General features: G+C 40.5%; 1 protein-coding gene across 3 annotated transcripts in view; it reads left to right on the top strand.

Moving 5' to 3' along the window:
* The first annotated feature begins 386 nt into the window (after window positions 1–386).
* Window positions 387–24,711, top strand: part of PATL1 (PAT1 homolog 1, processing body mRNA decay factor) — a 28,112-nt gene continuing 3,787 nt past the window's right edge. The window contains exons 1-16 of one of the 3 annotated variants that reach the window (XM_081153255.1): window positions 387–1,389; window positions 3,183–3,294; window positions 9,419–9,636; window positions 9,942–10,022; window positions 10,610–10,804; window positions 11,739–11,840; window positions 12,297–12,386; window positions 12,602–12,822; window positions 13,349–13,438; window positions 15,841–16,021; window positions 16,767–16,890; window positions 17,359–17,456; window positions 18,255–18,314; window positions 19,194–19,342; window positions 20,768–20,927; window positions 24,184–24,339. In XM_081153255.1, coding sequence (XP_081009381.1) covers window positions 1,102–1,389; window positions 3,183–3,294; window positions 9,419–9,636; window positions 9,942–10,022; window positions 10,610–10,804; window positions 11,739–11,840; window positions 12,297–12,386; window positions 12,602–12,822; window positions 13,349–13,438; window positions 15,841–16,021; window positions 16,767–16,890; window positions 17,359–17,456; window positions 18,255–18,314; window positions 19,194–19,342; window positions 20,768–20,927; window positions 24,184–24,339 — 2,325 coding nt within the window. In that variant the 5' untranslated portion in view covers window positions 387–1,101. Of the gene's footprint in view, window positions 1,390–3,182; window positions 3,295–9,418; window positions 9,637–9,941; window positions 10,023–10,609; window positions 10,805–11,186; window positions 11,259–11,714; window positions 11,841–12,296; window positions 12,387–12,601; window positions 12,823–13,348; window positions 13,439–15,840; window positions 16,022–16,766; window positions 16,891–17,358; window positions 17,457–18,254; window positions 18,315–19,193; window positions 19,343–20,767; window positions 20,928–24,183; window positions 24,340–24,711 lie in introns of those variants that run through there. The other 2 variants (XM_081153257.1, XM_081153256.1) reach the window with 2 other exon arrangements.

Below are 24,711 nucleotides of genomic sequence, written 5' to 3'. Positions count from 1 at the left end.
GTTGGCGTAAGGAGACATTCAATGAGATCAGCCATACAGAGCACCTGGCAGAGAGCCAGGCAGGCCGCAGCCGTCCCGAGTAGTGGTACTGGCATCACCTTGCCAATGAGCCACTGCTCCGTGAGGCAAGTATCCTTAAACCCCTTTGACCAAGAAACGAAGGCTGAAACGTGTTTAGCGAGCTTGCCCCAAGCTGACGGCCAGTGACACAAAACGCTGATTCACACCCAGAACTCCCTTCCAACAGGCTCTCGTGAACCCAACCACAGCAGCAGGAAAGGAATTCACTGGACGCCGCTCCAGGCGGGGCTGCACCCTGAGACACCCCGGGAAAGGAGTTGCGAAACGCCCGAGCACTCATTCCCCGCCGCGCAAGCTCAGTCCTCGCGGAGAAACCCGATTCCGGGGCACGGAGGCCCAAGGGCATGGGAGGTGCTGGCGGCGGCTGCAAACCAGCGCGGGTTCCGCAGCCAGCGCGCCCAGGGCTCGTCACCCGGACACGCTCTCCTCCGGGTCTGCTCCCAGGTGTCGCCCGGCGGCGCGCCCAGCGCCGCGCGCCTCGGCCTCCGCGACCTTGCTGCCCACGGTCGCGCTGCCCTTTTTGGCTCTAACGCTCCACGTGCCTGGGGCGCCTGGCGCCTAAAAATATCACCCTGACTGAAACCTCCGGAGCATGCCTTCGGTTTTTTAAAAAACCGGGCGCCGTCGCCACTTCGAGACGCATAAAGCACAGCCCAGACTCGCTGCTGATTCAGTGGGTGACGGGCCGCTGAAGGTGGCGACGAATTCAGCGCCTCTGAGAGACCGAACTCCCCCTTTTCCCTCCCGGCCACTCGGCGCCCATCACGGAGCCTGAGGAGCGCCGAGCCGCCCGCGAGCCCTGACGGACGTTGGAGAAAAAACAGCCCAGGAATCTCCATTTCTCCCCGCTCAGACTAAGCCTGGAACTCTTCAAAGCCATATCCTGTGACAATCACAAGGGATTTCTCCGCCCCGACGGTGACGGAAAACTCGTGACTCTGACCTGAGCGCTGGGCCGGCGCAGAGAAACCCAGTCGGAGCCGCGAGTCCGGACGCGAGGAAGCCCCCGACAGGCGGCGCATGCGCAGTCCCGCGCCACGGGACCTCCTTCCCGCTGCCGAGACGAGGAAGCGGGACGCCAAATCCGTCCTCGCGCAGACGCCGCCGGGCGCGGAGCTGGGTGGCCGCCCTCCCGGAGGCGCGCCTGCGCACGTTCCCACGCACGCTCTGGCGTACGGCGGCGGCCAGGGGTCGCGAGCCGGTGGAGGACCCGCACGCGGAGGAGCCCGGGGAGACAACTCTTCTTCCCTCCCTCCCCCATTCCCCTCCCCGTTCCCTCCCCCCTCCCCAAGAATGTTCCGCTACGAGGTGAGCTGTTGCGACCGGAAGTGGCCCCTCCCTCCCTCACGCGCCCCTTTTCCTCTCTTTTCCCCTCTTATCCCGTGTGCTGCTGTCCCGCGCTTCGGGGGGGGGGGGGCCGGAGCGGGCCGTGGGACCCGCGGGACTCAGAGGAGCGCGTCGCACCTGGGGTCGTGGGTTTCATCCAAGAGCCGTGAGCTGGCTTCAGGGGACGGGACTCTCCTCTTAGTTGTGGCTGCGGAGAGTTGGCCTCGGTTTTGAGGCGGGGAGGGCCCGTTAAGTCCCTTAACGGGACCACCTGCCAGCCCCACCCCGGGAGGAGCGGCGGAGGGGAAGCATTACATCCACCTGGTGGCTCTTCTTGAGGAAGAGGGACCGGGGAAAGCCCAGAGACGTTTCCCGCCCTGGATCCGGAACCACCGACCCTCCAGTTACACACACCTGTGCACACAGGCGACCGTCAGGTCCATGGGGCCCGGGCGTGCCCTTCGACTGGGTCCGCAGGCTGTTGATTAAAGAGGCCTGGGAGTTGGGAGGGGGCGTGTCCGGCGGAAGTTCCCTCCGGGCGAGTGGAGGGAGACGTGGGTTTGGTGCCGGTCCCGGTGCGTGAAGCAATCGTCGAGAGTCCTAACCTGTCACAAATTCGCTGCGTGACCTTGAGCGACTCCTAATCTCTGGACATAAAGTTTCCGGATTTCTAGAGTGAAAGGGCTGCTCTAGATAATCCATAAGAGTCTTTCCAATGTAAAAAGCCAGCGATTTGATTAAGTAGATCTTTGTGATTTGAAAGGAGCGCTGCGGGATGTTGCGTCTAAGGTGGAGGCAGCTGCACACCTGCTCGTGTACGTTTGCGAGGGCTTAGGATGGGTGAGACGGCCCCGTGGCCTAGCCTTGCCTTTGGGAAAAGCCTCGCTGCGAGGGAGCCAGGCAAGGTATATCACAGCCCTGCCTTTGGAGTCTGAGTCTGAAAATCGCGGACACGTACTTTATACTTGATAGGAAATGGAAACATAGAGGGATGATGAGAAGCGGTAGTCAGTTGCCAAAAGAAAAGAAAACTTGGAAAATCTGTTACAAAGTGAAGTAGAAGGAGGAAGTGTTTAAAATAGAACCCGCTGAAGTTGTTATGGTGATATCTAGCATTGTTGAGCAATCCAGTCTTCGCGTAAATCTATGCCTCATTGGATCCTCATAACCGTGAGGTAGGTGGTGGTGTTCCTGTGTTGCCACTTAAGAAACCGAGACTTAGAGCCTAGCAAAGCCTGAGGCACTGTAGGTGCTCCAGAGGTATTTAATGAATTAATTTCAAAGAATGACTTGCCCAAGTTCACGCCATTTGTAAGAGTGGAGTCAGAACTTGAACTTGACATATCACAGCTTTTTGAGAGTTTACTTAATTGTGGTTGAAAATTTTAGCTTTCTGTTTTATCACCAGAGTTTGGGCCTGTAGGAAACAGAAGAGGGGAAAGTGTTCATTTTCAGTTGTCATTACTGTTCTACCCAGTGATGTAAAGGAAGCTGGCAAACCATGAAGATATGCTTTTATTAGATTCCTGATAGAGAAATGGGATGTTTTTGGGAAAAGGCTAAATGAAATAAGGAATAGGAAAGAGAAACTGAAAGAAAAGAAGATACTGAAAATTTTCCAATGTTGGGGAAATTGGGGGAGAGGAAAAATGCCATCTTTACAAAAAGTCATAAGCTATTATGTTGATTGGGAAGGTGAGATGAACATTTTTAGAATATTTTACAATGAGGTTGTGAACTTAATGAATAACTAAATCTCTTTTCTCTTTTTTTAGTCTTTGGAGGATGGTCCTCTAGATGAAGATGAGGATGCATTTCAGGGCCTGGGAGAGGAAGATGAAGAGATTGATCAATTCAATGATGATACATTTGGGTCAGGTGCAGTTGGTAAGTGATATCTTTGTCTTATATCATCTTGATCTCTTGCTGTTTTCAAATGCTCTTTTATAAGTACTTTGTAAGTCTTAGCAGGAGTAACCTCAGTCACTAATTTAGCAAAACATTCCATCTTGGTCTTAGAATAATCTAGTCTTGACTGGAAGCATCTACTCTTCTCCTCTGGGCCTCTTTTTGACTCACTTTTAAAACCAGATGTTCTTTAAGCCCTGTCCCTTCCGGCTATATGATCTTTTGCTCTAGGTTGACACTATAAGGAATTCAAATGGTTAGAGAAGTAGAATAAAGATTTAAAATAATCCTAGAAGCCCGGCTGGGCGTGGCTCAGTGGTTAAGCATCGACCTAGGATCCAGGCAATCAGAGTTCGATTCCTGGTCAGGGCACATGCCCAGGTTGTGGGCTGCAGCCGATCAATGACTCTCTAATCATTGATGTTTCTATCTCTCTCTCCCTCTCCTTTCCTCTCTCTGAAATCAATAAAGATGTATTTTTAAAATAAAATAAAATAAATAAATAAATAAATAAATAAATAAAATAATCCTAGAAGAGGGGAATTTTTATTTGTGGAACATGTAACTTAAGGAAAACTAGTGGACTAGGAGAAAACTCAGATTCGGATATGTATGTTTTAAAATTCAGTTGATCAGTACTATATATTACATGACCCTGCTATTATCTCATAGTATCTTCAATAAAATAATCCTTTTATTCAAAGAATTTTGGTGATGGAAAGTCTTCATAGGTTAGAAACAAGATGAAATTTTCCCATCCTTGGATATAGATAAATATTCTAGGAGTTGGCAAAGGTTATAAAAAGTTAAAGAGCCAACCTATTTTTAGAGGCCACAGAACTATGGTTACTGAGATGGGGAATTTAGAGAGCAGACATATATGATAAAGTTTAAAATTAGAGAGCCTAGGACAAGTACACTATTAAGTTAAAATTAAACTGTACATTTTAAAAAGTGAATAGGTAAGACTCAGTGCAAGTATTTTTGCTCTGTTTTTGCTGGGATATGTAAATATGTGTGATTTCTTTGGAATCAAGCACTTCTGTCTATGCAGCAAATATTCAAAGTTAAGTAATAAGAAGAGGTAATTTAACAGTAGTAGGTAGGCCCAAGGTGTTGACTATCAAAAACAAATAAGAGGTCTTAAAAGTGTTATAATGGTTACTGGTTTTGCTGTAACCTAAACAGCTTAAATTTATTAAAGCTTAGACTGAGTTGAATGAATTGGCAAAAATGAAAGAGTATATTATCAGTTAGGGTTTACAAAGTTCAGTAGAGAGCTCCACTATTAGGAGCAGCAAAAGAAGTGTTTAAGGTAGAAGGATAGACTCACTACAGAAGGGAACCAAAGACCTTTTGGATTATAGCCATAGTTTAGGAGATGAGATCTTCCAAGAGGATGACATAATCTAAGATGTTGTTCTCGCTCCAAGGAGATCACAGGCAAAAGCAATAGAATAGAATTACAAAGACAGGGAACTGGTGTGAATTGCAAATTGTATTTGAAGTTAATTTACTAATAACCTATAGAATACAATAGAAGCTACAAACATTGTGTGCTTGTTTCTGGAAATCTTTTTCTTTTAAAATATTGTACTGAATCTTACCATTTTTAAGCAAATTCCTCAATATTAAAATAAATTGATGGAATTGATTTATAGATATTATATTAAGATGAGGCAGCATAGTAATATGTCCTCAGTTTTGAACCTGGACAGATGAGGAATAGTCTTCCCTTCTCATTGACTTCCAGAATACTGTGGATAGTCTTCTGAGTTCCTACGTTCTTCACAAGATGGGGAAAATATTGCCTTAAAAGAATGCTGGAGATTCAGAACTATATTTTATATAATGGAAAGAAAAGTACACACACAATGAGAAAGCCCCTGGGGTTGCACAGAAAACAACAGGTAGTAAAAAGCAAAGGCAGTGAAATAGCATTTGGTTGCCCACTTTGTACTGTGGGGCATAAGGGATGATTAAGAAGGATTTCTTGGTCAACAAAGTTTATAATGGAGAAAAAGATTTCTAAACACAAACCCTTTCCATTGAATATAATGTACTTGAATTGTAAAATTAAAATCTTAATTCCTCATAACATCTCCCCCCCCCCCCCATAATATCTTGATCTAAATACTATAAGGATTTACAAATGGGAAATTGCTTTGTAAGTCCACCTGTGAACTGCTTAATACATCTCTACAAGTAGATACATGGCTGGTAAACCAGGAGATAAAATGTCAGGCCTTTGACATATGTTTGGTTTGATGGTTTCTAATTCAAGGAGTGTCTTGAATGAAACCTGTTAGTACAGTAATTATTTTAAGTCACTAGCTAGAAACACTCTCATGTCACCTTTCCTTAAGAAACTAGTCACTGTCTTCTGCATGAAAATGTTTGCAGCATCTTACAGCAATAATTGGGCCACAGTAATTTCAACTTATTCTCTAAAAGTCTTATCTTTCCAAGATGTAAGCATCTTGGACACCATTCTAAATGTTTTATATATAGTCCTCACAGCAACCTTGTGAGGTAGGTGCTATCATTGTCCTCATTTTAGCAAATGAGGAAGGAAAGTGACAGAGAGGTTAAGTAACTATAAATGAAATCAGTGTAAACCACCCGTTAAAGCAGTTTGGGGGGGAATCTTTGGGACTCTCTTACCTCCACGTGGAAGGACCCTCCCTCCTGTTCTTCCTACTTTTATTGCTAGCTGCTATAATCTTTAGGGACTGAGATTGCCTTAAAATTAAATCATCTCTACTTCCTTATCATTTTGTTTTTATTTTAAAATATCCCTGAGACAGACTTCAGGGGAATTATTGCAAGTATAAGTATGGGAGCCATCAGAGTTCTAATTTGCATTGTTTTCATTCACTGCTTCGATGCTTATCTTTACTAACTTTACTACTTTCCTAATTCACTAACCCATATCAGGTTAGAAGTTAATGAGTTGAAGAAAAACAGGTATCTCTTTCCCTCATTCTTTTGCCTACTGTTTATCATTTTTAACAATGTGGATTGAGGTCCAGCATTGGCGTATGTAAGTAACTATATGTTTAGGTCATTAGAAAAAGGTACAGAGTGAAGTATCCTCTTACAGTAAAGGCCCGCCATCTCTGACATTGCTTCAGATGATTTTTCACAAAAGCAAGTAAAACCTGAATGATGATAGTATTTATGGCATAGATTCCTTTACTTACATGTATGAAAAAGTACCAATTCACAACAGCCATTCTCACTGAATATTGGCTATTTAACCAGTGGTTTTTTTTAAAGTGTAATTATTAAGGACAAACAGACTATTCATTTTTGGTAGGATCTGGTAAAGTTAGTAAAGATAGGCATGGAAGCAGTGAATGAAAAAAATGCAGATTAGAACTCTGCTGCATTAGAATCGATCCATTAACAAATTAACTTATTAAATTTGGAAAATAAATGTAAAGCTTGGCCAGGCGTGGCTCAGCAGTTGAGCATCGACCTATGTATGATCCAGGAGATCACGGTTTGATTCCCAGTCAGGGCATATGCCCGGGTTGCGGGCTCGATCCCCAGTCAGGGGCGTGCAGGAGGCAGCCGATCAATGACTCTCTCATCATTGATGTTTCTCTCTTCCTCTCCCTTCCTCTCTCTGAAATCAATAAAGATATATTTTTTAAAAAAGAAAAATGTAAAAACATTCCTTATTTGACATTGTAGACTACCATTTTTTTGGCGTTGCTGAATAAAATTGCAAAAAATTGTCCTTTAAAAGCTTTCTCAGTTTACTCTTCCTTAGCAAAGATGATACAAATATTAATGTCAAATTGATTTTTAGTTACACTTGTTCTTTTAAGAATATTTTTGAAGATAACTGATTATTTAAATTAATACTCTTAATTCATCTAAAGTAGATTTTTCTCTTTACCATAAGTAGTACTTTTAAATCTAATTCAGTGCCCAAAGTCTAGACAGTGGTTGTCATCATACCAAATTATAAATTTAAAGAAGTGCCACTTCCCTTACTTTTTGGACCAGTAGTGTTAAGTGATACATTGTTATGTAGTAAAAATAGCAGATTGTAAGTGTTTATAATCTGACCCCCGAAAGGGACTTAGCCTACTTAAATATTTGCCTAAGATGTTAAGATATATTGAGAATTTGCAAATAATCTAAAGTTCTGTCAGTAGGGGATAAGTTAAATTAATTTTAGTTTATCAGCAGGGTAGAATCTTACATAGGTATTAAAAAGAATAAGATAATACTATCAGTAGTTGTGTGTGTGCGCACACGCATGAAAAGATGTCCAAGCCGTACTGCTTAAGTAAAAAAGAAACAAGTTAAACTTTATAGTTTGCAATATGAAAATTTTAACATACCTGTTAAGTTATGGGAAACTCTTACTTTCTAAGTTACATATTTGTGTGATTTAACATGTATTTTCTTTGTAAGAAGAAAGAATAAAGATAATTTTAACAAATTAAGTGGTTACCGTCTGTTACATGTGCCTACATATCAGACACCTTTTTTTTTCTTGTCATGATCCCTTCCATTTTTCCGTCTTTTTCTAATGAGGTATATGGGAAAATTATATGGGAAGAATTGTCATTAAGGACACTTTTTGAGAATTCTTTGTTTTTGTGTTAGTTATAAAGGGAATTACCTGTTATCCCTCTGTTGAATTGTATTGGACATAGAAAACAAAACTAAAATCAAAATAAAATATATAACACATACAAAAGAATACATGGGTGTTTGTGGAATAGAAAGTAGTGCGTGTTTAGATGAGGTGAAGGTGGAATTAAAATGAAAAGGTTATTTAGGGAAAGGCTCAGTGAAGAGGGAAAGGTATCTGAATTTGAGTTCTGAGAGGAGCAAAATAGTGAGTAGAGCTTTTATGATGGAAGCAGAATGTAATGATGAGATTGAGGAGCACTGGAATGAGAGAAGTGATGGTGGTTCCGAAGATGCTCATCTGTGCTATAGCAGGACTCAAAAATAATCCTGTGTCAGCATAAAAAAACGAAACCGCAACCTAGTGCCAGTGCTACAGACTGTATAGTAGTGTGCAGGAATAGCAAAGACATAGTCAAAATAGAAGAGGAACTGACCCATCACCTTTGCCCTGGTGTATTGCAGTAGCCACATGGCAGTCCTCCATGCTTCCAGTGTTGCTGCCTCCTTCCCCCAGTCTGCTTTCAACACCATAGCCAGAGTGATTCTCTCAAAAAGTCAAGCCACATCAAACCTCCAATGACCCCTTCTTTCAGTCAGAGTGGTCCAAGAGGCCCTGAAGGAGCTCCCTCCTACTGCCTCTTTGACCTCATTTTCTTTCATCTCCCCCCTTGATTATTCCAGTCCAAACACAGTTCTTTCTGTTTCTCAAAATCATCAGTCTCTCATCTTAAGGCCTTTACACTGACTTCCTCTGCCTGGAACATTTCCAGATATCCACATGACTGGTTCTTTTACTCTTGAATCTTTTACTCAGATGTTACCCTCTCATCATCCCATTTAAAGTTTTCAGCCTGCCTCTCTCCTTCCATATTCCTGTAGCATTTCATCTTCTAATATAGTTTCTAATTTACTTATTCATTATGTTTGTCTGTTTTCTATCTCTTGCTTGAAAGAAAACTACAGGAGGGCAGGGATCCTTGTCTGTTTTGTACACTTATGTTTCCTATGTACCTAAAACAGTGCTTGTCACATAATAGATGATCAACAAATATTAATTGAATGAAATGAATAAATTCAAAAGCTTGTAAAGATGGCAGTTATAATATAAGAGAAAGCTATATGCTAGTGCAGTGAGTTGTAACTTTAAATTTGTTGCCTGAAATGTTAGAAATTCAAGACCAACACTTTCAAAATTGGTTTCAGAATATAGTTTGGACACCATTGATAATGTTATTAAGCTATTACTCTAAATGCTTGGTATGTGTTACTTATTCTTAAAGGTGAAAAGCCCACTTTATTATGCTACTTAGTTTAAACTTTATTTCCTGTCTCTAAGTGGAAATTTAACTTTCCAGCTATCCTCTGGAGTTGGAATTATTCACTTGGTTAACAGAATTTTATAAAACTTTTTTAGAGCCAATATTTATTTTTTATGATTTCCTTATAGATGATGATTGGCAAGAAGCACATGAGCGACTGGCTGAATTGGAAGAGAAGCTACCGGTAGCAGTTAATGAACAAACAGGCAATGGAGAAAGGGATGAGATGGACTTGTTGGGTGACCATGAGGAAAATCTGGCAGAAAGGCTCAGTAAGATGGTGATTGAAAATGAACTTGAAGATCCAGCCATCATGAGGGCAGTGCAGACCAGGCCAGTTTTGCAAGTGAGTAAGTTACTCTGATTTGAGCACAGTAGCAGACTAATAATTAAAGTGAAATATTGAGCTTTGCCATTTTATTTCATGTACTATAATGAGAGAATTATATATGCCATGCTATTGAAAATTGTTAATGTAATTCCTGGTGACAGATCTAGAGATGAAGTTGGGGGATGATGTATACTCTTGAACCCTATAATTTCTTATTCTCAAGCAGTTGAGGCTCTTTAGAACCCTGTTCGCTAAAAGCAGATATATCTTGCAGAGAGCCCACACTGTTCCAGACTTGGTGTGTTTTCCTTTTTTGTTAGCCCCAACCAGGAAGTCTCAATTCCAGCATCTGGGATGGATCTGAAGTTCTGAGGCGAATCCGAGGACCACTGCTTGCTCAGGTATTAAACATTTTCTCTTTATATAAAATTCCTAATATGTGAAAATTTCAAGCTGGCCCCTGTTGTCATCCTTTCCTTGCAGAAACATGTAATTGGATATCATGTCTTACATTGATTACTCCATCCAGCACTCATAGTTGTACCACTTGATTGTACCTTTCCTCAGCCTCCATGGAAGTGCTCACTTGACTGTGCTTTTCTTTGAAAGGGTTGAACGGATGCCATTCTTACTCAGATTTGTCAGCTTACAATCTGAGTTACTTAAAAAGTCTTTTCTAGGCAGAGCTATAAGGCTGGAGAACAGATCAGTGTTTGCCAGTGCTTGGGGGTGGGGGTGGGGGTTGACTACAAAGCCAAAGTATGGAGGAAGTTTGAGGAGTGATATCTCAATTGTGGTGGTAGATTCATGACTCTGCATTCATTAAAACTCAGAGAACTGTACACCAAAGAGGGTAAATTTTACTGGATATGTAGTAAAAATAAAATTTAAAAATTTTCTTGAGATATTTTGACATCTGTAGAGATTATTAAAACATTTCAAGTTAGCTAATTTTTTTTTTTTTTTTTTTTACTACTTCCATGATTAGGAAATGCCTACAGTGTCTGTATTAGAATATGCCTTGCCTCAGAGGCCCCCACAAGGCCCAGAAGATGATCGAGACCCTTCCGAGCGTGCATTACCAAGGCGGTCAACTTCACCAATCATTGGGAGTCCTCCTGTTAGAGCTGTCCCCATAGGCACCCCACCTAAGCAGATGGCTGTACCCAGCTTCAACCAACAGGTACCTCTCATTAACAGGCACTCAGCCCAGGATATTGGGAATCTGGGCAAAACTATTTGGGAAATTGGTGATGCCGGGAGGAGGGTGGATGTTTTGGGTAGGCATTAGATTAGAAAGAAAAATAGCCAATTAGAGGAGAAGTTAGTACCAATAAGAGACACATTCCCTAATGCCCCTCGCTGGTGCTGCTCCTGTTGCTGCTGCTTTTTAAATGGGGAAAAAAAGGGTAGTTAACCACATTTAGTGTATATATCCTTTTTAAAGGGTTTTGCTGGCTGCCCAAAACATTAGCAGAGAGGTAACTGAAAGCTGGGGGGAGCGGGAACACACAGCATTGTCCACATCCCTTTTTACCTTTAAGATATCCCTGCTTTCCCTAGAGCCTGTGCAGTCCTGTTCCATAGACTTTCCTCCACCTGAAACGAGCAGCTGAAAAGGAAGGCCAATTTGGAAGGTATGGGGGGAGGGTGGTGTTGGTATGGCCTAGTTAGGCTCAATATCCCATGAAATGGTGGAGTCACATGTATCACAAAAGAGCTAAGCATGGCGGCCATATCACAGGGGCTTAGAATAGGACTTAGTTAATCCTCCAGCTTTCTTATCATTCCTTCTCCCTCACTGCTCCAAAATATATCCTCTTGGAGAGAATTTGCAAGTTTGAATATCTGCTGGTACCTCCCTCAGATAGCATGGAAGGGTGGGATAACTGGAGAATTAGCTAAATCTTCCTCAGTTAAAAGTGGCACTGTTGCTTGATGTTTGTGAGAGGAAGTGACCAAAGGTTCTGTATGTGAACCCATAGCCTTAGCAATTTGCTTAGAAGTAGGGCTTTGCATTGAGATCTGTGTCTCTACCAGTGCTAGAGGGGAGGGACTGTAGGTGGAGGAAAAACTGACTTCACTGAGTGTAGTTGTTTATATGTTTGTCCTGATAGATTCTGTGTCCGAAGCCTGTCCATGTTCGGCCCCCAATGCCACCACGTTATCCTGCTCCCTATGGTGAGAGGATGTCTCCAAACCAGCTCTGCAATGTCCCGGTATGTCACTCTACAACCTAATGAAAATGCAGTCTATGTTTTCTGATCACTACCTATATAATCACTATACGAGTATATAGTCTTCTCCTAAATTATACATATTTTTTCTATCTCCCTACTTGAATTTCTGGATCTTCTGGTACCCTGTTCAGAAGACATGGTTCATTATGTTCAGTTGTTTCTTACTTCAGTTCTTATCTTTAAAAATCTAAACTCAGAGTGATCATCTGGTTTCCTGCTATCTCTGTCCCTCGTTCTACTTTTTCATGTTACATGATCATAGTACTTCATAATTTCATAATTATTCTCTTTTACATTTCTTCAGTGTACAGCATGACTGTATAATTTAAGAGTTTTTATATCCAAGTTTCTTCTGGATCTCTATTGAGTTCCCTTATTATATTGGTTTACCTGTTTCATAATATGAGTATAATTTTTTTCTTTTTTTTTTTCTAGAACTCTTCCTTACTGGGTCACCCTTTCCCTCCTAGTGTTCCTCCTGTTCTCAGCCCCCTCCAGAGAGCACAGCTTCTTGGAGGAGCACAGGTAAGCCTTGAATAGCCTGACCCATAAAGAGCTCTCTTACTTTCCTAAGGTTTCCTAGATGATACCCTTTTTTTGCTCTTTGGTCAATCACTACTGCCTCCTTTTTTTTCCATTACCTTTTCAAACAAAGTTACTGATGGAAACAGTATTAACTTTTCTGTGGGTAAAAGCAAGGGGACTTGCCTAACTAAATCTAAGATTTTGTTCCTCTGCAGCTACAGCCTGGACGGATGTCTCCCAGCCAGTTTGCACGGGTCCCTGGATTTGTTGGTAGTCCTCTTGCTGCCATGAATCCCAAGCTGCTGCAAGGGCGAGTTGGGCAGATGCTTCCCCCAGCACCAGGCTTCCGTGCCTTCTTTAGTGCTCCACCCCCTGCTACACCGCCTCCTCCACAGCAGCACCCCCCTGGCGCAGGACCTCACCTGCAAAACTTACGGTATACACAACCAATGCTGCTGTTTGTTTATTCATTGTTGGCTGAGTTTCCTGTTGACGTTTAGTGTTTTAATATGGAGGCCTCATGAGTCTCATTTCCCCCAAGTCACATGCTTCCTATGTACATTTGCACATTACTAGTTAATCACCTCTTTATTTCTTCTAAAGTTTATGTCTCACTTTATATTCATTTTACAAACACACATACTAGTTTCAGTGTCATGCCAAGTCATTGTACCTAAGTACATTAACTCTATTTGGAGGCTTCTGTTTAACAGGAGCCAAAAGAAAAAGAATTAAACTGCCTTAATGTTAGCTCCCTGAAATTTATGATCGTCTGCTCAGGAGTTGAGAATTGGCCTTTGTGGAAGACATAAGAACATACGGCTATCTTTTTCTTCTAAAGGATCTCCTTAGAATAGACTTAAAATTCCCTTGGATGGATCTGTATGAAGTTATCTTGTACTGACAACATTCTTGAAAACATCAGGACAACAGAATTGAAAACCTTTTCCCTTTTTTCTTAGATCTCAGGCCCCAATGTTTAGAGCAGACACCACTCACCTTCATCCCCAGCACCGTCGACTTCTGCATCAGAGACAGCAGCAGAACAGAAAGTAAGTGCTCACCCTCCTCCTCTGCAGTTTCTTGGTTCAGATGTTCATTTTGACAGTGTAACAAGGTGCTACTAATTTAGTTTACTTTTTTAGTAAATTTAATTAGTATTGAGTTTATTTTACTGGTAAAGTCAGAACATATAAGCTGTCATTTTATGTTTTTGATACACTAGCTTTAATGACAAGATTTTGTCAGCTAATTTCCAAGTTACTATAATTCTGTTGATCATAAATCAGAAATACAGTTTAGATGTGGGTTTTTTGTGGGGTTTTTTAGCCAACATTTTATACTCCTTACCAAGTTCTTACCATATTCTTAACTACCTTTTGTCTACCATCTCAGCCCTGAAGGAATCTTGGACTATGGTGGCTAGCCTTACATTTAGGTCGTATATAAAGCCAACAGTCATTCTTTAATTTTAGCTGTAATTTTTTAATCCTAATGCAACAAATACAAACATATATTGATATATGTGACCCCAGCTGTATACCAGGCACTGTAGTAGGTTTGGGGATTGAAAGAATGGTATATAAAACCCTGCCTTAGTGGAACTTATTCTATAATCATTCATATATATAAAATAAGAAAATTAAACAGAACTTTGAGGTTTCTTCAACCTTCAGTTGTATTGTTCTCAGTGTTTAATCTCTTCTCACTTGCAAAGAAGCTCTGGAATATTGTTTGCAGGAAAAAAACAGTATGGGCTCTTAAAATATTAATTTTAAAAATACCATATTAAAAATCTAATGCCTATCATTAGCAACATGGGACTGTACACTTCAGAGTTTGTTAAGAGGGTAGATCTCATGATAACTGTTCTGTATAACAAAGGGCATCATACACAAATACGCAGTTCCCAGTAGAACCTACGTGGCTCATAAAAATGAAAAGAGTCTCAGAAAGCTCACTTGTAATAGAAAAATGGAGATTAAAATTAGATAACCATTTTATATCACCAGATAGGCAAAACTTGAAGCATTTCATCATAGTCATTGTTGGCAAGAATGGAGTGTACAGCCTCTTAAGAGACTTTGGCAATAAATAATAAGGTTGAAAATGTGAATATACCATATCTTAGCAGTTTCACTTTTTATTTATTTATTCATTTATTTATTGTTAATTCTCATCCTAGGATATTTTTGCCATTGCTTTTCAGAGACAGTAGAAGGGAGGGAGGGAGGCAGGGGAAGAGGGGAGGGAGAGGGAGAGGGAGAGGGAGAGAGGGAGAGAAACATCGATGTAACCCCATCGATGGGGTTGCCTCCCATATGTGCCCCAAACTAGAGGTGGGGAGCAAACCCTCAACCCAGGTACATGTTCTCCAGGAATCAAACCGGAGATGCTTCTGTTTGCAGGCCGACACTAATCACTGAGCCACACCAGCCAGGGCAGCAGTTCTACTTTTTAGTACATACCTGGGTATATTATCAACCTGGATATAAATATGAAAAGCACAGTGTTGAGTAAGAAACAAGGAGACCATTTATATAAAACTGAAAGGCACACAAAATAACACTGTATAAAATTTAAAGATGGACACACAAGTAACCAAAGAACTGATAATGCATGTGTATATAACCCATGGACACAGACAATAGTGCTATGAATGCCTGGGGTGGGGTAGGGGCTGGCTGGAGGGGAGCAAACGGGAAATGGGGGACATCTGTAATACTGTCAACAATTTAAAAAAAAAAAAAGAAGAAAAATGTATAAAAACATTTCGGGGAGGATACATACCAAAGTTGTTCCTCTAGGAAGGAAGGGAAGCTAGAAACTGGCATCCATCTAGAGAAGTACAAGAGGGCCTTCAGCCTTAAATATAACACTTAATATTACTTTTTAAAAATCCAAGGCTAATTTGGCAAAATAGATTTTTTTCACTATGTCTGGGTAGAAGGAAAGTGTATGTTTATCATAGTTTTTGCTAGTCTTTTCTCTACATTTGAAGTATTCCATGATTTTCAACAAGTTTTTAAAAAGTCTATAAACTAGGAATCAAACTGGCCTGTGCTCAAATTTCATACTCTGACCAATACATACCAAAGTCGTGTGACCAGTTGTGTGGCTTTGGATTAATTACCTGATCTCTTTCAACCTTGGTTTGTTGTCTTAAACGGGGAAAATAAACCTACCTCATAGGGTTATTGTAGGGTTTATACAAATATCCATAGGTGAACATGCTTAGCATCTGGTAAGGAAGTCAGACCTTAGTTTTATTTCCTTAATTGTGTACTACATAGGTCTTTCCCCTCAAATTTTGTAAAGATTCACCTCTTTTTCACTTCTCTTTTAACAAAAGCAAAGGGGAATCTTTTTAAGAGGCCTGGTTTATTCTTGTATTATTATAAGGCATAATTAATGTACCCACTTTAAGTGAATGTGGCATATGTTTGTTTTTCAGTCAGCATCGGAATCTCAATGGTGCAGGAGATAGAGCAAGTCACCGGAGCAGCCACCAAGATCATCTCCGGAAGGATCCCTATGCCAATCTCATGTTGCAGCGAGAAAAGGACTGGGTATCCAAAATCCAGATGATGCAACTGCAGAGCACTGATCCCTACCTGGATGATTTCTATTACCAGGTAAGTACTCTATGCTAGGTTTGAGGATCACAGTTCAGTCCTTTCCTCTAGTGAAGGCTCTCCTTCAAATATATTAGTAGAGTTGAGTGTTGATAGTTTTCTTTTGAAGTAGTCTTCACGTCGTAAGAATGACTGCACAAATTCTGTCCTCTATAAGCTGGAGAGCCTCTCACTGTTCACTACAAGGTTTGCACAGATGCTTTTTATTTTTCACACACACAGGCGCTCAGACCAGTGTTTTCAGATCCCTTTGGCATCAGTAATCTGGTTCTTTCAATTAAGAATATTGGCATTCTGCCCTGGCTGATGTGGCTCAGTTGGTTGGCATCATCCCATGAACCAAAAGGTTGCAGGTCTGATTCCCCGTCAGGACACATGCCTAGGTTGCGAGTTCAAACCCTGGTAGGGGGTGTGCAGGAGGCAGCTGATCAATATATTGCTCTCACCTCAATGCTTTTCTCTCTCCCTCTCTCTCCCTTTCTCTCTCTAAAAAATCAATTTAAAAAATCTTTAAGGAAAAAAAAGAGAATATTGGCAGTCTAACTTTAAAGATATTTCTATCAATAATTAACTTCTTTGAAGGCTGGGATTTTTTGATAAAGGAAATTTATGGTCTAACAAAAATTAGAGATCAATACATTTACAGATGGCAAGTTGTTACAGCCACCAGTATAATTATTTAATGGTAAAGAGCTGTCATATTCTGTGCTTGTGTTGCAACTGAAATTATCTTCTCATGTGGCAGAATTACTTTGAAAAACTGGAGAAACTGTCAGCTGCTGAAGAATTGCAAGGTGATGGCCCTAAAAAGGAGCGCACCAAGCTCATTACCCCTCAGGTGGCCAAACTGGAGCATGCCTATAAGCCAGGTAAGCCGTTATCCCCACACCTGTAATAAGAGGAATTTGACAGGCTGCTGATATGATAAAATATAAATAACTATATAGGTGATTGGATAGAGATGTTTAAAACTAATTAATGAAGCACCATTGTCCTTAATAAACACAGAGATCGGCCTTTATTCAGGTGTGGAATGAGTGGTATGGTGGGTGACCTTTTAGGTCCTTTTCTACTTGAGATTCCATGACTTTTTAATACCTGTTTTAATTTCTGATATCGATGAAATAGATAAGGGAGGAACACTTCAGATCTTTATTTGATTATTATTGCAATAAAAAATGGGAAAGGGCAAATTTTGATATGAGATTGCTTTAGATAATACATAGATTTTTGTAGTAAATTGTTACTCTATGAATAAAGAATAGAGAGTATAAAGATCTCAGAAAGCCGCCTGCCTGCACAGCTGACTTTTTGTTGGAAATGTTTTGTCCTTGCAGTGCAGTTTGAGGGCTCTTTGGGAAAGCTTACCGTCTCTAGTGTGAATAATCCCCGGAAAATGATTGATGCTGTTGTGACATCTCGGAGTGAGGACGATGTAAGTGTCAGCAGAACTGTGTGTTTAAGAAATTTTGGGTCATCACTACTACTCTTGGGGTCGCTGCGGAATGGAATGAGGCATGATGGAGTTGTTTACAGTCTGCCCTCGCCTGGCCTGTCATGGCATTCTGATTTTCTTCAGCTGTGCTGAGATTCTAGCACCTTCATCTCTAAGGCAGCCAGGCAGGACCTGGGGTGGCAGGAATCTTTCCACTGGGTAACTGGCAGCAAACAGCATCAGCTATTTTCTCCATGTTTTTGTTTTGGGGTTGTTTTTTTTAAAATATACTTTTATTGATTTCAGAGAGAGAGGAAAGGAGAGGGAGAAGGAGAGAGAGAGAGAAACATCAGCGATGAAAGAGTTATTGATTGGCTGTCTCCTGCATGCCCCCTGCTAGGGATTGAGCCGGCAACCTGGGCATGTGTCCTGACTGGAATCAAACCTCGATCTCCTGGATCATAGATTGATGCTCAACCGCTGAGCCACGCCGGCAGGGCTCCAGTTTTTAAATTATCATTTTCTATGTGTTTTAAGATTTTTCTGTGATATCTTCATCTTCTGCATTCTACAATTACCTTTTGCCTATCTGTGAATTCATTTTAATGGTTTGTGTGTGGATTGATTCAATCAACTGTGACCTTTGTCCACATCAGTGTTTTTAGATTATTAATTTTCAAAGAGTCAAGATTGTCTTCCCAAAGAATTGTTACAAATGGAACTTAACATATGCACACATAGAAACTTATTTTTAACAGAGGTAAAGAGTACAAATTGAATAGTCTTGTCCTTTTTTAGGAAACAAAAGAAAAACAGGTTCGGGACAAGAGACGAAAAACCCTTGTCATAATTGAGAAAGTAAGTTTCAGAATTTGTTGCTATGCTTTCAAATAAGGAACTGTCAAATGTATGTGTACACAAGAAGTGGGAAAGAAAGTGATCAGTGTTCCGTAATTTTAATTAATGGATATATTCTTGTTAAGTGCCGGTTATGTACTGAGCACACGAGAAAGGAATGTGGTGTACCTCACCTGGGGCCTCATGGAAAGAGCACTGTACTTAGGTCACAATTCCACCTATGAATTGATTTAATCAATTGAATGAGTTCACATCTGTTTATTGGATACTCCCTGGGTGCTGGGCATTGTGCTGGGTGCTAAGAAAAACAAGGTAACACATACATTGGCAGTTACTTTGTGAAGCGTAAATACTGTTGCAAGGCCACAGAGTGTAGTGGTTAAGAGCCCAGACTCTGGAACCAGGCTGCAAATCATGCCTTTTTCACTTTTAACTGAGTCTGAGACTTGAGGCCAGTTATTTAACCTTTCTGTGCAGTCCTCAATTTCTTCATCTGTAAAATGGAGATGATAATAGTCTCTTTCTCACTAGGCTGTAGTGAGTATTTGGTGAATGAGTACATACATGCAAAGTGCTTAGAACAGTGTCTGGCGCCCACTAGTAAAATGATTACCTTTTTATTAATGGAAGGCATAGCTTGCAGCAGTGATACAGGTGGTTTTATTACAGAGCTCTTGCTGCTGCTGGTAATTTTAGAAAGTGTATAATCGTTTTACCATCATTACCTTCTGGAGTAGAAGTCAAAGAGGATGAATGTTTTTCTGGACTTCGAAGAGCACCGTTCTGTCAGTTTTATTGCAGTGAGCTTCTATGTCTAGGTGTTTATCTGCTAGTCCTAAACTGTGAGGTGGGTTATCTAATACTCTGATCCTCACTTAGACCTACAGTTTGCTCCTGGATGTGGAGGATTATGAAAGGCGTTACCTCTTAAGTCTAGAAGAAGAGCGACCTGCCCTGATGGATGAAAGAAAGCACAAAATTTGTAGCATGTATGACAACTTAAGGGGGAAATTACCTGGACAAGAGAGGTAAGAATTATGCACTTTGAGGAAAACATGAGACTAGCTGGACTCCCTGCTCTGCTAAGCTGAACTTGGTACATTTCTACGTTTCAGATATGCTCCCTTCCATCTCTGTGAGCTCCAAGTCTGTCCTTTTGGCCTAACTCAAATGCCACTTCATATAAAACATTTTGTAATCCTTCCCAGCCAGAGAAAAATCTCTTTATCCTGAATTCATTTTATTCAACAAATAGTTATTTAGTATCTACTAGGGACTGTGCTGGGTGCTGGAGAGAGAGTGGGGAATATTATCTAGTTACTGTATATGAGTTTACAGATTGTACCTGGGTTATGCTTACTAGCATGTTCAACCTTGTAATCTTTATGTATTTTCTTTCCTACCAAGCTGAAAAGTAGAAACATTTAAACTTCCTTGGGATTTTCATAGAGTACTCATACACTATGGCAGCCAGTCAGTCTTCCAGTGGAAACTAAACTCCTTAATATATCTTTTTTTCTGTATCTCTATCATCTCTCTCCCACCCAGTATCTGGAACAGAATATTGCTAAAGATAAATGTTCTCTAAATCCCAAATATTTATTTGATGAATGCAAGAGGACTGTGTAGGCCAGGACATACACCAAACAGAACATAAGAATAAGCCCCTTCTTTTCTGGAGTTGGGCTGACAGGGAAGTGGTTGGGTAAATGTGGGTTTATGCATGGATTGGAATGTTACCCAGCCATTAAAACGTATGTAGTTGAAGTTTACTTATTGATGTGGAAAAGTGAAGTAACAAAGCCATGTGAATTCTGTGGACCCACAGAAAGATAAATTTTTTTTTTTTTTAAATATATCTTTATTGACTTCAGAGAGAGGAAGGGAAAGGGAGAGAGAGAGATAGAAACATCAATGATGAGAGAGTCATTGATCGGCCTCCAGACCAAGCCCACAACTCGGGCATGTGCCCTGACCGGGGATCGAACCCTGATCGCCTGGATCCCAGGTCGACGCTCAACTGCTGAGCCACACCCGGCCGGGCAGAAAGATAAAAATATTACACACAGCAAAAAATTCTTCAGAATGTTAACACTACATCTGAGATTATGAATACTTTTATTTCCTTTTTGCTTATGTATTTTTCAAATTTTGCTCTATAAACCATGTAGTTAGTGAAAAGTTTGTGTAGTTAGTGAAAAGTTAATAAAGGAAATTAATGCATATAGTTTGACCAAGTTTTTTTAACATATGGTTTTTGAAACATTTGGGAAACTTGAAAAATTACTTTTTATTATTTGGTTGAAAGTTGGAGAAGTAATTCCCACTATTTTGTAGTACATATAATTATAGAGTGAAAATAAATGTAGTATATTCATTTAGTAACATGTAAGAGGAAAATGGTTTTCATATCGTTCTTGCTGACCTGAGTTAGCATTTTTCTTCCCCTGCAGGCCAAGTGATGACCACTTTGTCCAGATCATGTGTATCCGGAAGGGGAAGAGAATGGTTGCCCGCATTCTCCCTTTCCTCTCCACAGAGCAAGCAGCCGACATTCTCATGACAACGGCCAGGAACCTCCCTTTCCTTATTAAGAAGGATGCACAAGATGAGGTGATCCTCACAGGAGGAAGGGACGGCTCTCCTTTGGGTCTTCAGAGTTAATAAGATATCTAGAACCCACATTTCTTTTCCTCCCCATTCCTTTTGTGTTGGTTCACCTAACCTTTGTCAGTATGACTTGATTATTTAAAACAAAATTTTACTGCAGGCTTATGTTTTTAATTACATGTTTTGTCCAACAGACCATGTTTCTAAACATGAAGAAGGCAGTAGTTCTTCCTTATTTAACATAATTGTAAAGCTGTAGCCCTGTATCCGAATTACTTGGGAGGCAAATAATTTATCCCTACCCCAAATAGGCTGAGCCAGAGTTTACAGAGAAGAGATCAGGGCTTCTGGATCTGTCAAGGTCCCCAGCTGAATAGGATGCTCACTAGCATTTGCAAACTTAACGGTCTTGGTTACTTGACTGGATATAAAGTAGCATTCATTGGGTTGTCACCAGCTTAACATTTACCTTAGACTGAGTTGAATGGCATCCTGCCCACAGGAAGCAGGTCAGTGCTTTGAAGTAATTTTTATCATGATCTAAACTAGGTTGGAAATTGAAACATGAATATCAAGTTTACAAGTTAACTGTTGGTAAGAATTGTTCTTTGCTTATTCCTGTCGTAACACTTGAAAGAGCAAAACTTTGTCTTAGAAGTTCAAAACAAGAAATTGCCAAGGATAGCACAAAGGGTTAGTGTTATTAACTGAGATTCAGAAAAATAGAATTAATGATAGTGAAGCTATTAGAATAAACTACAGGTTGAGCAATAACCATCTGATAATAGTCCCCAGGAAACACGATCTCAAGATACTTTATCAGTGGTGTAACATGAAAGGGTTGAAAATTATCCCTTCTGAAATGAGTTGAAAAAATACCTTCTGGAAATTTTAAGCATCTACAGAAGAAATGAATGTGAAGTTTAGGTCTCATCATTGGAAAAAGTGAATTGAGATGAGACAAGTACATTTTTTTAAAGAGTTCAAGAATGAAAAATGGGTTAGAGCTTAAGGATTTGAGGTTTATCCTAGAAAATAGAAGACAAGATTAAAAGTAATCACTACCTTACAGCATATAAATTGTAGGCAAGGAGGCAGACACTCATCGTAATCTCAGAGGAACCCATCAGTGGAAACAAGTTTGGGAGAACTTAATTCATTCAGCAAATATTTACTGAACACTTCTGTGTACCAGACACTTTTTTAGATTCTAGAAATATGGAGCCTAGTTCTAAGTGCTGTCAGCTAGCAATCCAGAAGTGCCTGCCTCAGTGGAGATTACCCACTAGTGAGGAAAACTTGGTTAAATAGAGAGGCTAAGTTTTTACCTATATTTATTAATGTGTAGTAGACCACTCTCTAAATACCATTTCCTTGAAGTAATAGCTAGTTCCAGGACTGAGGCGTAAAATGTACAAGATAATCCTGGAATATCTTGTGCCAGAAAGCAAGGAAGCCAAAAGATTACCAGGGTCTTGTGTAAAAGATGCACAAACCAACTTGAAGGGGCTCCTGTTGGTAAAAGTGGGATTATTTGCATCTTAAAGAAAAATTACAGCAATGGATTGAAATAGGTATATTTCATGTGTTTATAATGATACCAAAAAATATGTCACCCTCAGAGATTTCTAAGCCATCAATTTATTCTGAAAACTGGTAAGTAAAATAAAAGAATCAGGCATTCATTCTGCCTTCTCATCACAACCAAATATGGTGACCAGAGAGTTGGTAATAGAAAGTTCTTTAGAGAAGAATTTCAGCTACAAAATGCAAAAATATGATAAAATTAGGAAATCATTTTACAGCCCCCAATGGAAAAGGCAGTCAATCTGGATAGCAGTCGTTACTGGTGCTAAAAGCATTAGCTAAAAGGTGGATGGGGAACTTTACAGGGGTTGGAGCAGGCTGACAGCACCTGAACCCTCTGGTCACTGTTTACACCAGTAAGAGGGGGACAACTGGATGCTATGTGCATCTTGATGTGATGCAGTAGAAAGCACACAGCTCTATAACCCCCGTTGAATTTGAATCTAATCAAACCTCTAATTCTATCAGTTTTTATGGGGGGGGAAGGGAAGATAGAGGATTCTGTTAAATGATACCACACAGGTACAGTTAGCCAGGTCCAAGCTATGGGACAAATGACCCAGTTTTTTCAACAAATAAATGATATGGGGAAAGGAGATGGACAGTGACAGTGAACCTGTTCACAGATTTTAAAAGCCTTACCGACCAAGTGCAGTCAATGTGTGGATCTTATTTGAACCATGATTAGAATAAACCAACTGCTAAAAGATATTTTTGAGACAATTGGAGAAATTTGAATTTGAAGTAGATATTAGATGATATTGAGGAATTAAATTTTGTTAGGTGCGATAATGTCATGAGAGATTTTGTTAGAGATACAAATAAGTATTTATAGATGAAATGATACAATAAATTAGTAGATCACAAAAAGTTACCTACTCTCCACCCTTGGCTGCTATTTAAAGTAAAACCAAGTATCATTTTTTTATACCATGACTATTGAGTGCTGGAAGCACTTTTGATTTCCTTTCATGTGTTTTAACCTAGTTATGTTGGTAGCTCTGTATTCTAACTTTTCAGTCTGGGCCTTATGGCCAAAAGAATGAATGGCTAGCAGGCTAGAATCCAACAGCCTTGGATTCTGCTTCTAGCTACTAGCTTTGTAACCCTGAACACTGAGCTTGGTCATGTAGCTTCTCTAATAATCTATAAAACTGGTAAGTCATTTCTCCATTTCCTCATTGAGCTTTTGAATAAACCAAGATAGAATTAAGTCTGAAAATACTTCTCAGTAATTCTGTAGCATTCAGACTTTCCCTATATTAAGGGGTTCTCACAGTGTATTGAAATTGCATATTTATGATCCCTAAGGGTCTGGCTGTCCTTTTAACTTTCAGTCTGAGTGCCTGATGCATTTAAATCTTTGTGGGGTAAATTAAAATACTGATGTTTTATCATGAGTCTTTTGTATTTGAGAAGTGATTTTATACCCTTGGTTCACGTAAATCATGATGTTTCCTACGCAAATGGAGTTGAGAAAGTTCTCAGTCGATACCTTAGAATCCATTGTTAAGACTCCTGTAGTATCTGCTAGACTGGTCAGCCCTTTTTTGTTAAATATCGCCTCAGGCATTTGAGTACACAGCTGAGCACCCTTCCATCCATGCCCACCAATGGAGGGTGACCAAAGTAACGGTTGCCAGGATCTAATGCTTTTATTTCTTCTTTGTAGGTGCTGCCATGCTTATTGAGTCCCTTCTCTCTCCTCCTCTATCATCTTCCATCAGTGACTGTCACCAGCCTTCTGCAACAGCTAATGAACCTACCTCAGAGTGCAGCTGCACCAGCACCCTCTAATCCTCACCTCACTGCTGTTCTCCAGAACAAGGTAGTCTTGCCTTTTTCGCCCCTGAACTTTGCAGCACTTCTGAATTTGAGTTATAGATAACAATAATGGCTGCTGTGGCCGTGGCAACTTGTTAGAAAGGTTTCTTTCAGTTGGGAGTTACATTGAGCTCTTAGTAACAGACTAGAAATAACAGTGGTTTCAACAAAATGCAGTTTTATGTATCTCATGTCAGTAAATCTGGTCTAGTGGCTCCACAGCGTGGTCAGGGATGCAGGCTCCTTCGGTTTGCCTTCTTTGCCATCCGTAGCAGTGGCTGCTGTGCTCATGACCTCTCCCGGTCCATGGTGGTTGTAGAATTCAAGGCTCCACTTTGCATCAGGAAGAGGTGGGTGCAGAGGGCTAAAACATGTG

The sequence above is a fragment of the Miniopterus schreibersii genome (assembly GCF_964146895.1).
Source record: "Miniopterus schreibersii genome assembly, chromosome: 12".
Taxonomy (NCBI): Eukaryota; Metazoa; Chordata; class Mammalia; order Chiroptera; family Miniopteridae; genus Miniopterus; species Miniopterus schreibersii.
This window is presented reverse-complemented; position numbering and strand designations above follow the sequence as displayed.